At 57.9% G+C, this 15,960-nt stretch overlaps 1 protein-coding gene across 1 annotated transcript in view; it reads left to right on the forward strand.

Moving 5' to 3' along the window:
* Window positions 1–2,069: 2,069 nt before the first annotated feature.
* Window positions 2,070–15,960, forward strand: part of PRRX2 (paired related homeobox 2) — a 52,005-nt gene continuing 38,114 nt past the window's right edge. The window contains exon 1 of the mRNA XM_055541378.1: window positions 2,070–2,551. Within this exon, the coding sequence (XP_055397353.1) occupies window positions 2,290–2,551 (262 nt within the window). The 5' untranslated portion in view covers window positions 2,070–2,289. The remainder of the gene's footprint in view (window positions 2,552–15,960) is intronic.

Here is a 15,960-nt window from a genome sequence, read left to right on the forward strand (position 1 = left end):
TGAATCCTCCTAAGAGTCCATTTTACAGAGGCGGCAACTGAGAGGCAAGTATTAATAGACTGCCAAGGCTCACAGTGGGGAAATGCAAGGTCTGCATTTGAACCCGGATGATGTTCAGGCCCTTTCCAGCTCTGCAGGCTGATGCTGACAGGGTCCTGTGTTCTAGGCCACACGCCCAGGATTGCACTCTGATGGAATGCCCATAGAGCCCAAGCAGTTGGTGCAGCATGAAACCCCTTCTACAAGGGAGGACTTCCCTAGTGGCTCTGACAGGTAAAGCGTCTGCCTACAATGTGGGAGACCTGGGTTCGATCCCTGGGTCAGGAAGATCCCCTGGAGAAGGAAATGGCAACCCACTCCAGTACTCTTGCTTGGAAAATCCCATGGACGGAGGAGCCTGGTAGGCTACAGTCCACAGGATCACAAAGAGTCAGAAACGACTGAGTGACTTCACTTTGCAAGGGAGGAGGGTGGGGCTCAGAGAGGGGAGGGACATGTCTGAGGTCACACAGCAGTGCATGGTGGACTGGGCCTGGCACCTGATCTCCGACACCAATGCTGCTCTGAATGCTGTGCTTTTCCCGGGATAAGCGCTCCTTACCCTTCGCTTGCTGGGTGCTCCAGCAGGGGCCGGGGGAGGTGGGGGTGAGGTTCTTCCAGGCAGTTCCTAGAATCCAGTCACTGCCCCACCCTGCTCAGTCCCTCAGAAAGTCGTTCAACCACTCACATGTGGGCAGCGCTGGGGACCCCTGGAGCCCCTGGATTTCTTTCTCATTGGACACTCGTTGGGCAACTTTCCAAAGAAGAAGAATTTGCTGTCCAATGGTTAAGACTCTGTACTTTCAGTGCCGGGGGTGGGGGTTCTACCCCTGGGAAGGGAACCAAGATCCCATGTGCTTTGCGGCATGACCAATAAAATAAATTAAAAAAAAGAAGAACCTCATCTCTCATCATTTCCAGGTCCTCAACCTACCCTCGCATGTGCTCTTATGGGTGGCTGTGGCTAATGTGGGGGACACTTGGCCTCATCTTGGGGGTGATGCCTTTCTGGGAAAAATCCTGGCTCATGCAGAACCTGGCTGCCTGTCTACAGGTTTTCAGGGGTGTGTGCAGGCTGGGTTTCCTTTGCAGCAGCCCAGAAAGGAGTTTCTGAAGGTCTTCTCCTGGGGGCTTATTTTTCTTGCTCAAACGTTATGGCTCTGCAGTGGTGGAGGGGACAATGGAAGGCCAGGCCTCCAAGAGCAGTTTTGGTGAAAGACCAGCAGCATCTGGATGGCTTACAGTCTCGCTTCACCACCGGGGGCATCTTCTCTGTGCTTTCCTTGCAAAACAAAAACAAGAGCAGAGACCCAGGCAGGCCTCTCTCTCACTCTCTGTCACCCATCTGTCAGTCTGGCTGTCGTCTGGCTATCTATCCATCTTCCGTGTGTAAACTAGGAATTCTGGGGAAGGGGGCGGGGGAGGAACCTCCTTCCTCTTGCTTTGGTTTTCCTTGGGAAGGGCCTGGACTATCCCCGAGGTGGGCTAGGGGGATGCTACACCCCCAGAGGCTTGATGATGTACTGCCTTCTGGGGCAGAGACCCTGGCGCGAGGTGGTATGAACCAGGCGGACCCAGGACTCTCCTCCGTCTGGGCAGGGACGGCAGCATTAGGGTGCATGGGGGTAAAGGTGGGTTGGGAGGTTTCAGATCTTCCGTGGAATCTGTCTCCCCCAGAGTCGCTCCCCCAGTCCCCTGCGGAGGAATTTGTAATGGAAGCGGGGCTGCTAATCCCTCCAGTGTCACCTCTCCAGACACTTGTTGGGGGATTAAAAAAAAAAAAAGAAAGACAGACACATACCCAAACACTGAACTTTCCCATTCCTCCAAATGCGGGTGGGGACGCTGAAAGAAGGACACCCCTATCTTCTCCCCCCTCCCCGCCCCCAGCCTCCAGCCGGCCTGGCGCGGGACCCCCTCCCTCCCGCAGTCGGAGCGGTGGGGGCGGGCGAGGCGAGGAGAAGGGGGAGGAGGAGAGGCAGGGGGCGAGGTCTGCTTCAAGAAGGGGCGTGTGGCCGGAGGAGCTCGCGTCGGAGCAACTTGGGAGCGAGCGAGGCGGCAGAGAAGGGGAGGGAAGAAAGTTGGTTTCCCCCGACGTCAGCGCCGGGCGGGCCGCGGAGCCAAGAGGCGGCCGGGAGCGGGGCCGAGCGCGGGGCGGCCGGGGCGCGCTCGCTCCGACCCGCGCCTGCCACCCGCTCCTCGGACCCGCGCCCACCACCGCCGCCGGCGACCCCGGGGCGGCCCGCGGGCATGGACAGCGCGGCCGGCCCCGCCTTCGCCCCGGACAAGCCGGCGCTAGGCCCGGGGCCGCCGCCGCCGCCGCCAGCGCTGGGGCCGGGCGACTGCGCCCAGGCGCGCAAGAACTTCACGGTCAGCCACCTCCTGGACCTGGAGGAGGTGGCGGCGGCCGGGCGGCTGGCGGCGCGCCCCGCGCCCAGGGCCGAGGCGCGGGAGGGCGCGGCGCGCGAGCCGTCCGGGGGCAGCAGCGGCAGCGAGGCGGCGCCGCAGGACGGTGAGTGCGCGGGGCCGGGGCCGGGGATCGGGGCCAGAGGCTCGTGGGCCCGAAGGGGCGAGCGCGGGACCGGCGACGGAAGCGGGGACTCTAGCTCTGCCGGAGCCCGGCCTGGGAAGGAGAAGTCGCGGCGGGACCTCCGGGGGTGCGGGCGCTGGGCGCCGCCTCCCGAGCGGCTGGCGTGGCCCCTGCCGCCGCCGCCGCCGCCGCCCTCGCTGAGGTTGTATGTCCGCGATGGACTGGACGGGAGCTGTCGGCTGGGGGAGGCCAGATCCACCTCCAGTCGTTGGCAGAACAGGGCTCTGTGCTGCCTTGTGCCCTGCCCCGGGTGGCACCCCTTGAGCCCCCCACTCCCAAACAGCCTGGGAGAAGTGGGTGCGATTATTGCTGGGGAAACTGAGGCTTCCGAGTGGGGCGAAGAGACCTAGTCGCACCGCTGGGTCTCCAACTCTGCCCCGCTCTCCTCCAGGACACCCTGCTAGGCTTTTCAAAGAAGGGTGCCCTGGCTGGGGTATCGATGCTGCCCTCCCCCTCCAGTTTGCCCCCGCTGCTAGCAGCTCCCTAGGGGGAGCGGCCCAGCCCTGAAAAGCCAGCTAGGCCTCTCTTACCCTGCCGAGGTTAAAGGTCATCAGGAAGGGGCTTTAAAAACAAACAACCCACCCAAGTGGCTTTTTTTTTTTTTTTTTGTCAAAAAGTCACAGAGGACTGCAGGGTCTTGAGCCCTTGGTAAGAAGGGGGGAGTGGCTGGAAGAGGAGAAGATGAAGATAAAGCAAAGATCCTGGCGGGGGAGAGTTTGCTGGAGAGAGGGGGAGGGCTGGAGTCCACACAGCTAACCCCCGGCCCTGGAAAGGAGTGTGGGGGTCCTCTGAGACCACTCCTGGCTCTCCTAGCTCTGGGGAGCCGGCAGACCTGCTGGAGACTCTAGGCCCATTAAGAGTCACCCACTTGACTCCAGAAGCATTCCCACCTGTCCCTGGGGTCCCCAACTTCCTGCACCAGCCTCCGGGGTCTGCAAGGAGCCCAGGGCGGCTGCGTACCCCACTTTTCAGATGAGAGAAGGTGCAGGAAAAGGTGAGGTGTCATCAGCCTTGTTGGAAGCCTTGTCCAGGAGCCTGGGTGTACCCGAGAGGTATGGCCGACACATACCTGACTCTCATGGTGCGTCTCAGAGGGTGCCCGCCTGGCGCCAGCCGCATGCCATGGCCTCCAAGTCCTTCCCAGTGGCGTCCATCCGCCTCTCGCCAGCCCCTCTGGCCTCTGTTCACCTACCCAGGGGATCAGGAAATAGGCTGACCCCCTCCTGGGAGCTGGGGTTTCCCTGGTGGAAGGACGGATGGTGTCTGGTTTGGGCCAAGAGAAAAGTGGAGTGCCCTTTTCTGGTGTCGGGTGGATCCTGCCAGCCGGTTCCTGCCAGCCGGTTGTTTGTGGTAGTCGGGTCTCCTGCTGGCTCTGAGCCGGCTTCCCCGCAGGGCAGAGGGGAGGTCTCTAAGTTTCCCCTGAGGCATGGGGGACCCCTGGCGCTGGGGACAGAAAGAGGAGCAAATTGAAGAAAGGCAGGAAAGGAGAAGGAAGGAGTACAGGTGGGGTGGAGAGAGAAGGAAGGAGGCCGGGCGGGCTTTGTCCTCAAGTCCTGGCCGCGGCCGTGGGGATGGACAGGAGATGGCCCTGCTTCTCCTGCTCACAGCCTAAAAGGGCTCCAAGTGGGGGGCTTTTCTGGGGGAGTCCCAGAATAGCTAGGGTCACAAGTGCTCAGCCAGGGCCTCTGGCAGCCCCCAAGCCCCCAGGCCTTCCCAGCAACCCCCCGGGATCGCGTCTCTCCCACTGAGGGCCTGGGAGCTCTCTCTCTTCTGCACATGGGGAATTCCCAGGCACTGGGGACAGAGGACCCCCTGCGTGTGGGCTCGGGTGGGACAGGGCTGAGGGCAGTGGCCAGTCTGCCCCCCAGAGGTGGGCATCTCCTTCCGTCACTGTGAGGGACTAGGGGCCGCAGGCAGAGTCAGGGCCAGGCTCAAGAAGCCCCCACCCCCTAGACCTCAGCTCCATCCTCCCGGCCCTCGGCCCTTGGGGACATTTTCTCCAGGCCTCAACAGACAAACGGAAGCCCAATGTGGACACTACAGAGAGTTCCTGAAGCTCAAAAACCTAGCTTAAAGAATTCTCTGTTTGAGATTGCATCTTTCCTAGCTCACTTTTGGTGTTAAAAGGCACTTTCTTTTATGAAACAGGGATAATGTCTGGAGATGGGTTTATTTTAATGTCCTTACTTGGCAAAATTAAAAGGAGGTAACCCTATACTCATTCCTTAGACTGAAAACAAATCTCTAGGCCATGAAACCCAAATGTTTTATGTCGAGTCAAGCAGCTCCCCAAGGCCAGTTGAGTGCATTCCAGTGGTGCCCGCTGCCAGGAGGAAGGCGGGCAGAGCTGGGGGTGTTCTGGGGCAGCCCCCAGGCCTGGGAGAGAGAATCCCTTGGCTTGCTCATGGGTCCGGGCCCCCGGGGCAGGAAGGTGGATGGAGGAGAGACTGGCATCCTGCCCTGCTCCCCTACTTCCTCTTTCTAGCAGGTGCCCCCTCCTACTGCGGCTGGATTCCCAGCTCATGAAGTCTCCAAAGGTGGAGGAGAAGGGACCTTTCGTCCCCATCCTCGTGAGCCCAGCCCGCGTCACTGGGCCCCTTTAATAAGCAGGCAGCCAAACCTCAGGGTCCTGGGACTCTGGTCCCCAGGCCAGCATCTGTGGGCCCTAGGCTGAGGTTTCATCCTCCAATTCTGGCCCTTCACTGAGGATTTGGACACGCTTGGAAGTAGGTTTTTCTTGTGGCTTCTGGAGCTGTTTCCAGATCCAAAGGCAGCGACTGAAACCGAATAGAGGTGCGTGCATGCTCAGTTGCTTAGTTGGGTCCAACTCTCTTCAGACCCATGGACTGTAGCCCGCCAGGCTCCTCTGTCCACAGGATTCTCCAGGCAATGATACTGGAGCGGGTTGCCATTTCCTCTTCCAGGGGATCTTCCCCACCCAGGGATCGAACCTGCATCTCCTACATTGTCAGGCGATTTCTTCACTACTGTGCCGCCTGGGAAGCCCGTAAAGAGATGGGGTGACCCTTATTAGAAAAATAAAGGTTAATGGGGAAACCAATGAGTTAGAAAATTGATGTATTTTCAACCTGTCGGGTTAGCAGTCTCAAAAATTTTTGAATAGATTTTTCAATCTTTCGTTTTCACAAAGTCATCAGTACATCTAGCCTATTCTTGCCAATGATTTCCCTGGACCAGGCTCCCCCCTGGAACTGACCAGGAAGGTTGTGGCTTCGCCACTGACTCAGAGCAAACCAGGGTCTCGGGTTCCTCCCAAGTCAAACGCTGAGGTCTGGGCCGGGGCGCCAAGCTATGCCAAGCACGTTAGGAAAATAAACTCTCGTTTGCTGCCTTCGCAGTGACTTACAACAAAAGAAGCCACATTAATAACTGAGATTTTCCTTAAAACATTCCCTCCTGTGGACAGGGCGGAATCAGGAATGCGGATGCATTGAAAATAAACGAAACCCCTCGAGCCAGGCAGGGATGAAGCCCGCAACCCAGCGAGGCTGCCTGGCCCCACTGGGGCCGCGACCTGTTTAGGAAAAATGCCCAAACCCAGTGGGTTCCCTTCTCAGAGATTCAAATGGGGCCCTTGGAGCCTGAGGGCACAGGCTGAGCTGGGGTGGGCTGGGGGTTTGGGCTACCCCCATGGAGCTGTTCTCTGAGTCACCTCTGTTGATGGGCAAAAGGAAGCCACGGACACGCCCGGCTTGGGTGGGCACGTCCCTCTCCCCCTTGCCAGTGGTGGCGGGCAAGGCCAAGTATCTGAGTGGGAGGCCTGAAGGGACCACTGAGTTTGAGAGATGGGCCAACTGGCCTTTCATTTTTGGATTTTTCTTGTAAATCATCTACCATGGTTTACCGTTTCAGTCGTTTTGAAGCGTCAAGTTCGACGGCGTGAAGTTCATTCTCATCCTTGTACCATCATCCCCACCGTCTAGCTCCTAAACGTTTTCCGTCTTCCCCAGCTGAAACTTTGCCCCCCATTGAGCACTAACTCCTCATCCCTCCTCCCCCAGCCCTTGGCAACCACTATGTTCTGTCTCTATGAGTTAGACAACCCTCGGGACCTCATAGACGTGGAATCGTACAGTGCCTGCCCTTCTGTTGCCTAGCTTATTTCACTTAGCATAACGTTCTCACAATGTGTACGTGACGTAGCAGGTGTTAGAATTTCCTTCCTTTTTAAGGTTGAGCAGTATCCCACCGTGCTGCAGATAGTTCACATTTGATTTCCCCGTACCCCCGTTGGTGGACACTCGGGTTGCTTCTGCCGTCGGGCGATTGTGAATGACCTGCTGGGAACGCGAGTGTGGCCCCTGCTTTCAGTTCTTTGAGGGGCCAGGAGTGGAATTCTATGTTGAGTTTTTTGAGAACCGCCGTACTGTTTGCCACATCTGACTTTTTAGCCAGCCTCCCTCTAACTGGCTCTGAAAGGTGGCAGCAGCAGCCTCTGGGGCCGTGGAGAAGGGAGATGGGGGTGGTACCAGGTGCCAGCCTGCGAGACAGGAGCAGGGCTGGTAGGTGATAAAGACAAAAGTGTTTCTTCAGAACCGACCTTTTAAAGACAAGCCTGCTTTTCTTCCTCCCCTTCCTTCCTTTCCCTCCATCCATTTCCTCTGGGGGGCACGGGTGGGGAGACAGCAATCCACTGTGAATGAGCCCGGGAAGAGGGCGGTCAGGACACCCAGGTCCAGCTCCTGGCTTTGGCTCGCCTCTCCGTGTGTGACCTCCAGGCCCCAACCTGAAGGACGGGAGGCAGCACGCAGGTGTCTGTGGGGCACCTCCTGTCTCTCCTCCATGATTCAATCTGGGCTGAGAAATTGCCCTGGGGTGGGCCCATCTCCCCAGGGAGGTGGCGTCTCTGAGGCCTGGGTGCTGGCTGAGTGCCCCCCCCCCCCGCCTCCCGCCCCCAACAGGTGAGATCCTCCCTTAGCACATGCCCAGGAGCAGGGAGACAGGAGTGATGAGAGCTGAGGAACCAGGTGCAGGAACCAGGCGTAGAGCTGAGAGCCCAGGGCATTCAGTCTGAGAATGGCTGGACACCTGGTAGGAGGGGCCGGTGATCTGCATCTCGGGCTTTTTGTCAGCAGGGAGGACTCTGGCTAGTTCGTGCACTGCCCATGGTTCCAGGGTGGTCTTGCTGCTCTATTTAATAGATCATCTGAGTGGAGCTTGCAAGCCTGGCATGGGGGCCTGGGACCTCCGGACACTCCCACAAGGGTCCTTCCCTGTGAACAGAAGCTCAACAGGGCAGGAGCTTCCACTGTTCCCTTCCAGAAGACTCCAGAGAAGTGACTTTGCAGCAGTAGTGATAATGCCTGCTGGCCCCCTTGAGGCCCGGGAAGCTCCCTGAGGCTCAGTGTTGCTATCTGTGAAATGGGGATGATGGACAGTGATGTCCCTTATAGGGTGTGGGAGACCATGCCCGGAACATAGTAGGTGCTCAATAAAGGGCCTCCTTTACAGCTCATGGCGATGCTCACTGTGAGTCAGGCCGGGCTAGTGGTTGCCATTCCTATTATGGGGGCAACCCAGAGAGGCAAAGTAACCTGCCTGAGGTCTCCTGGCTGGGGAGGGTGGGGTGGGCTTTGTTTTGTCCAGGCCTCTCTGTCCTGCACAGCGCAGTGTTTGGGCTGGAGGGGTGGGGCAGGGGAAGCCCTACCTGGTTGCTGGGGAGACTGAGGTTTGTTTTGGGGATCAAAGCGGTCAGGGAGGTCCTGAGGTCTGGCATGGAGTGGGGTGCTGGGATGACCCTCAGCCGTGTTAGGTTTCTAAGTGGATAGAGGCAGGGAGGAAGGGTTCCCAGTGTCTTGTCCTGGGCAGGGATGTGAGGTCGGCCTGGACAAGGCAAAACTTGGGAGGCCTTCCTGGTGTGCCAGACCCAAAGGGCAGGGGCTAATCTCAGGTGGGAGTGAACCTTGGGAGTGATTTAAGGAGGCAGTGCTGCCCTGAACACATCCTACAAACAGAGCTTCGGCGTTGGAACCTGACCAGGGTGGCACCCTGGGGCCAGAGGCCGTGGGAGTGGAGGGGAAGGCAGGTGCCTTTGATGGCACGTGGTGAGGGTGACCAGTTACTGTTTGCTGGCCAGGGCACCCCCGTGCTTCACCCTTCATTGTCTTCGCACCGACCAGAAGTGGGTCCTTTTATTATATCCATTTATGGAGAGAGGAACAGGCTCAGAAAAGCTGAGTGGTTGGCAAGGTCACACAAATGAATATGGGATTCCAGCCCAGGCCTGTCCCCAAACCCCTGCCCTCCACTGCTGGCCAGAGCCACCCCTGGAGTCCCCAGAATGCTGGGTGTTCTGACCAGGGATGTCCACTCCCAGGCTGGCGTAGGCTGTGTTCAGGGGACCACGAGGCAGCCAGGGGAGGGGTCTTCTCCACATTCTTAGCAGTGTAGCCTGGGTCCCGGGGTTGGAGGTGGGGGTGAGGCGGGTCAGGCCTGGCAGCATGGCACTGTCTGGCTTGTGGGGTGGGGGGTGGGGGTGGCTTGGAAGATATAAGAGTGAGTGGAAGTCCTGCCCGGAAACATCCAGAATGGCCTCATGGACAGGGGAGAGCTGTGGAGGGTCCCTGACTGAGGACCATCAATAGGACTTCTTCTCTAGTCTACCCCCTGCTCCCATATTCACTCATTCATTCACTCACTCACTGCATTCAGCAATTATTTTCCGATCACCCACTATGTGTCTCACCTTGAGCTCCTACCAGCTGCTTAGACTTTCAGATCTCAAGCCCCGGTGAGAATTTCCAGGCACTTCGAAGAACTGGCATAGAGTGGGGCAGTTTTAGAAGTTGCCAAGAGGGGCTTCCCTGGCCATCCAGGGGTTACGACTCCATGCTTCCATGGCAGGGAGCGCGAGTTCAGTCCCCAGATGGGATGCCAGGTGGCATGGCCAAAAAATTAAAGATAAACTGAAACACATTTTTAAGTGGCCAAGAAAAGCCATTTACTGACAACAACTGTCATCTTGTTGCCCCCATCCTTTTATCCAAGCGAGCACCTCTCAGCATCTTCATCTCAGAGTCGAGAATGGTCCGTAAAACAGACTTACTTAACCAGAAAGCTTGCAAGTTGCCCCTGTTTTCCTCATTTTGCGGTGGGTCGGTGATAACTCTGGCTGGCATTTGGGAGCCACATGGTGGCTTTCCCAGACACGGACACAGGGACACACACCATCCGCCCCAACACACACGACCACCACACACACACCTGCTCACTCACTCCCACACACATACGCTCTCTCTCTCTCTCTCTCTCACACACACACACACACACACACACACACACACACTTGCACCCACACCCACCCTCACACCCCTGTCCCGAAGGCTTCAGCCTGGCCCAGATGATCCGGTCCAGGCTCTTGACGGCCAGGGTGGCCGCAGGCTGCTGGTGGACAGACCAGCAGCCAGATTGCAGCCAGATCGCGCCTGGACAGGGCCAGGGGTTAAGTGCCTTTTGCGAGGTGGTGAGTAGAAAGGCACCGTGGGAGCTTCCTGTTTAGACAGAGTTGGGGAAAGTGGTCTCGGCAGGCGCCCATGCCGAGCAGACGCAGGGAGATGGGGTGCTCGGCAGCCCCCATGGGCAAGGGGGCAGGGTGCTCCCCGCCCAGAGGGAGCCGAGCTGCTGCTAGTGAGAGGCCATGCCTCCCCGGGAGCCAGGGAATCTCCAGGTGTCCTGGGAATGAAGGTCACTGAATATGTGACCCTGATGCTCGGGCTGGGCCCCCCACCCCGCCAGCCAGGCCCCTCGCCCCGTGTCCCTTCCATGTGTGGGAAGCCGCTTGCTCCCAGCCCGGCTCCGAGGGGCCCCGTGGTGACAGGACGCCGTCCACCTGGGGCCCTTTACGGCTCATGATATTTTTTATTGCGTCCTAAAAGTGAAGCCGGCTCTGGAAGACATTAGTTTGTGTCCCTCTTTGTGATCCTTTCCGCTTTCTTGTGCTTGGGAGGTGCCCCTGGGGCATGGGCAGTGGGGACCTTGGAAGGATGCTGGGGCGATGAGTTGCAGAGGAGTCGAGAAGCTGGGACCTGGCGGCCTGAGGATGGGTGGCGGGGGCTGCTGGGGGCATTGTGGTCTTTGGAGAAGGTTCCAGGTTGGGGGGAGGTCAGGGCAGTGAGAGCGGGATGCCCAGGGGCTACAAGACCTGGAAGCTTCCCCAAAGGCTTTTCCACCCAGAGCTGAGATGACAAGGCGAGGGCGTGTCACCTGTGCTGCGGCTGCCCTGGAGGCGGGAGGAGGAGAAGGACTAAGAGTCAGGAACCGGGACCTGCCCAGCCCTACAGCTCGGGACACTCCCTGACTCTCTGTGCCTCAGTGTCCCCTGGTGAGGGAGTCGGACCTTCTGTTTGTCAGCATCTGGGCCCAGGTATCACTGCATTCGAATCACCCTGGGAGCGGGTGAAATGCATGTTCCCATGTCCCGGCCCACGGAAGGAAACCCTCTGGAGCCCGGACCTGGGCCTCTGCGTTTGGCACAGTCCCAGTCATTTTGGGGGCTACCCAGGTGGCTCGGTGATAAAGAATCTGCCTGCCAATGCAGGAGACTCGGGTTCTGTTCCTGGGTCAAGAAGAGCCCCTGGAGGAGGGCATGGCAACCCACTGCAGGATTCTTGCCTCGGGAATCCCACGGACAGAGGAGCCTGGCGGGGCTATAGTCCATGGAGTCGCAAAGATTCGGACATGACTGAGCAACTAAACAACAGCTAGTCATTTTTATAGGCATCAAAGCGTGTGCACCGCTGTGCTTTCGGAAGCTCCTTCCAGGGTTAACTCTGCCCCTCTGTCGTCCTCCTGTTTGCCTGCGGGGATAATGGTCCTCTCGTGAGAGGATGGAGAGGCCCACTGGAGCCGCCAGGGAAGACTGGCATCGTTTGGAAGCATCTAGAAAGGGCCAGTATGTGTGTGTGGGGGGGGCAGTGTTTGCTGCTCCAAGGCCCGGCCCAGCCTCCACCTCCCCAGAGACCTGACTGCACTGGAAGCCACACAGCTGGGTCTAGGGAAGCACAATCACTGTTGAGCACCTCCCAGCACTCAGCGGGCACCCACTGGGTACCAGCCCAAGGCTCCCAAAGAGCTGGACTGAAGGGGGTGTTCCCACGTGGAAGATCTTGTCTCTTCCCCTCGAGCATCCTGACTCCCTCTCGCTGCCAGGGTGACGGGGTCGGGGGTGGGGGTCAGAAGCCTGAGCTGGGGGTCTCTATCACTTGTCACTGGAAAAGCCCCCTCCCATTGTCTGGCCTGCTCCTCCCTGTCCCCCCACCCTCTCTGCCCCTCACAACGCTGCAGGCTTTCCTCAGCAGGGGTCCGCAGGGTAGGGCATCCATGCCCCCAGGATGGTGACCACCACCCCTGGGGGTTTTGTCCATTGGTCCCCAATCCCGCCTCCCTCCCTGCCTATCCTTCCACCACCCCCCCACCCCCCGCCACCAGCCTCCCCCTCCGAGCTGTCCCTGTTGCCGCGGGCGCAGCCGTTTACATGCCAGAGATGGCGTTATTAAAAATGACATTTAACCAGAGCTAGAATTACCACGCGGATGGCTGCAAACCTCGGAATCAAAGCAGGAGCCGCCGGGCGCGCCTGGCAGGGGCCTCGCGGCCTCCTCTTGCCGCCAGAGCTCTGCGCGGGCCTCCCATATAAAACCCCCGCAGAACTCCGAGGTCTTGAAAGCCCGTGCACCTCCTTTCATTAGACTAACAAATAACACGTAACAGAAAACATCTGTGAACAGCAGCCCCTAATGCTCTCAAGATGGTGCCTCGGGCGGCCGGTCCAGCCAGCGGGCAGCCGGCATCGTCCAGGGCTCAGGCCCTGGCCGCCCCCCACCCCAGGTGGGCAAGGGCCCTTGGGAGTCCCTGGCACCCCTCCCCTTCCCTCCTGGGCCTCCCCTCCAGGACCCTGTGGACCTGGGGTCCTCCTTCTCTGCCTTCCCATCCTCCTCCAACCCAGTCTTCAGGCCTCTCCTCTTGCAGAAGAGAACCAGTAATCCAGGGGTCTCTTTGCAAGGGGATAGTTGCTGGACAGGGCATCTCAGCCGTCCACTCAAGGGCCGGGGCTGGGGCTTGGCCAGCTGTGTGACCTTGGCAAGTGTCATCTTCTCTCTGAGCGTGTTTGTCAAGGGGAGGAGAATCGTGCCCCTTGTGGGGTGGTTTTAAGGGTTTAGGGAAGTGATGGAAGTAGAGTAGCTGATCACGTGAGAAGGTCATATGGGGGGGTCTGCCATTCTCAAGATGGCTGGGGAAATTGAGGCTCTGAGCGGTTGCATGACTCGCCCAAGGGCCCACACTGGGCGGAGGAGCCAAGGTTTGGAGCCTCAGAGTCTGCATCTTTTTCACGACCCCATGAAGCATGAACTGAGGATGTAGTAAGTGAGGGGGATGTTCAGACCTGGATCTGCCGCGCCCCTTGCCCTCAGGGAATGCCTGGTCTGTGCGGATGGCAGAAGACGGACTCACCTTTGAGAGAGTACAGCCCAGCCCTGCCCTCCCTGAGGCCAGCACCCCTCCATGCCCCCCACCTCTAACCCCGTGGGCTTGGAAGCAAGAAATGCCTCAAGATGCAAGGTCCTCCCCGCGTGGCTGGACATGTGGCTGCCTCCCCAGGACCTGAAGCACGGTTCTCACAACTCAAATCAGGTGGCGGGGGTGTGCATCCCAGATGAGGGAAGAAAGGCCAGGAAAACCTCCCAGAAATAGGAGAAAAGAAAAATTGGCCCTTTGTTCCCTATTTCCCTCATGATGAGGCTACAGAAAACAGGTCTTTCCACCTTCCCCTGCTGCTGCTGCTGCTGCTGCTGCTAAGTCACTTCAGTCGTGTCCGACTCTGTGCGACCCCAGAGATGGCAGCCCACCAGGCTCCCCTGTCCCTGGGATTCTCCAGGCAAGAACACTGGAGTGGGTTGCCATTTCCTTCTCCAATGCATGAAAGTGAAAAGTGAAAGTGAAGTCCCTCAGTCGTGTCCGACTCTGAGCGACCCCATGGACTGCAGCCCACCAGGCTCCTCCATCCATGGAGTTTTCCAGGCAAGAGTACTGGAGTGGGGTGCCATTGCCTTCTCCAACCTTCCCCTAAAAGACTATATATGAAACTCCATCTCTCCCAGTCCCCTTCCAAGTGATGCCTTGCTATTTGGTTCCCAGAACACTGGATGTAATTCATTAACTCACTTACTCATTCGACTGAACTGAACTGATTCATTCATTCATTGTGCGCACACACCTGTTGTTTGAGGCATCACTGGACAGATGAGTCGTTCAGTCACTCAGTCGTGTCCGATTCTTTGCAACCCCATGTACCTCAGCACACCAGGCCTCCCTGTCCATCACCAACTCCCAGAACTTGCTCAAACTCATGTCCATCGAGTCAGTGATGCCATCCAACCATCTCATCCTCTGACGTCCCCTTCTCCTCCTGCCCTCAATCTTTCCCCAGCATCAGGATCTTTTCCAGTGAGTCAGCTCTTCACATCAGGAGGCCAAAGTATTGGAATTTCAGCTTCAGCATCAGTCCTTCCAATGAATATTCAGGAATGATCTCCTTTAAGATGGACTGGTTGGATCTCCTTGCAGTCCAAGGGACTCAAGAGCCTTCTCCAACACCACAGTTCAAAAGCATCAATTCTTTGACGCTCAGCCTTCTTTATGGTCCAGCTCTCACATCCGTACTGGGAGAACCATAGCTTTGACTATGAGGACCTTTGTCAGCAAAGTGCTGTCTCTGCTTTTTAACTCACTGTCTAGGTTGGTCATGCTTGTCCCTAACCAGCGAGTGGAGCAGAGGCAGGAGCACCCTGATGCCCAGTTCTTTACTCTGTCTGGGCCTGAGCTCAGGACTTCACAAGCTGCCTCATGCTGAGTTCTCTCAGCAGCCTTATGAGGCAGGTGCGGTATTATCCCTGGTGGCTCAGACCTTAAAGAATCTGCCTGCCATGCGGGAGGCCTAGGTTCAATCCCTGAGTTGGGAAGATCCCCTGGAGATGGGAACAGCCACCTACTCCAGTATTCTTGCCTGGAGAATCCCGTGAACACAGGAGCCTGGTGGGCTACAGTCCATGGCGTCACAAAGGGTCTGAGCGACTTTCACTATAGATGAGGAAACTGAGGCTCAGAAGGGCCAAGTGACTTGCCCAAGGTCACCCAGGAAATACACTGTGGTCCCCAGAGCCCAGGTTCAACGCTGACCACTCTGTGCTGAGCCCTCAGATGGCCCAAGAGCCACAGTGTCCTCTTTTTAAATATTTGTTTTTGGCTGCACTGGGTCTTCGTTGCTGCTTGGGCTTTTCTCGAGTTGCGGTGCTTGGGCTTCTCGTTGCGGTGACTTCTCTCGGTGCAGAGCACAGGCTCTAGGGCTCCTAGGTTTCAGTGGTTGCAGCACATGGGCTCAGTAGTTGAGTTTTGCGGGCTCTAGAGCACAGTCTCCATAGTTGCGGTGTTCAGGTCTTCATTGCCTTGCAGCATGTGGGATCTGCCCGGATCAAGGATCGAACCCCTGTCTCTTTTCTTAGCAGGCGAATTCTTTACTGCTGAGCCCCCAGGGAAGCCCCGTAGTGTCCTCTTGCTAGAATCAGCACAGCCCCTGCCAGGGAGGGACTGTCCCTCTGGTTCCCTCGGTTCTTACCCCAAAGCTCCGCAGTGGCTGAGATACTGCTTTTCCGGGGACACATCCCTGTGCAGAGTCTGACCCATACTGCCAGGACAGAGGGCTTCTGGGCTGTGCTGTGATGTGGGAGTTGGGGGCGGCTTGGGAGGGCCCCCAGCCTTTGGGAATCTCGAGTTTCTGAGAGACATCATGTTCTAATTGGAAGGCCAGCCTCTCCTGCCGAGCCGGCTGCCCTGCCACCAAACCCCCAAGCGAGGAGAGTGTCAGAGCTCAAAGTGGGAAATTGCTGGAGACAAGAAGTAAAAACGAACTACTCTGGTTTCATGGGGAGGGAAAAAAGAAAAGGCCAAGATCTAATGCGGCTGAAAGTGGAGTCGTCGTTTAAAGGAATCTCTTGCCGTTGCAGTGGATTCAAGTTGGGGGCAGATCAGAGCTCCAAGGGGAGGAAATGGGGAAGACTTCCCTCCAGCCTCCCTTCCAGAAATATTTCTTGAGCATCTACTACTCCGTGCTAGTCTGAGGGTTGGATCTTGGGGTCCCATCAAGAAACAAAGGGGTGTGATCTCTGCTATAAAGGAGATGAGAACAGATAGTGGGGTCACCTACCTGGTCTGGAGGTTCAGGGAAGGCGTTCTGGAGGAAGTGGATTCTCAGAAGGGCTCTACAGGATGAGTGAAGTTAACCAGAAGAAGTTGGGAAGGGTGCTCCAGATGGAAGG

The sequence above is a fragment of the Bubalus kerabau genome, chromosome 11, assembly GCF_029407905.1.
Source record: "Bubalus kerabau isolate K-KA32 ecotype Philippines breed swamp buffalo chromosome 11, PCC_UOA_SB_1v2, whole genome shotgun sequence".
Classification (NCBI taxonomy): Eukaryota; Metazoa; Chordata; class Mammalia; order Artiodactyla; family Bovidae; genus Bubalus; species Bubalus kerabau.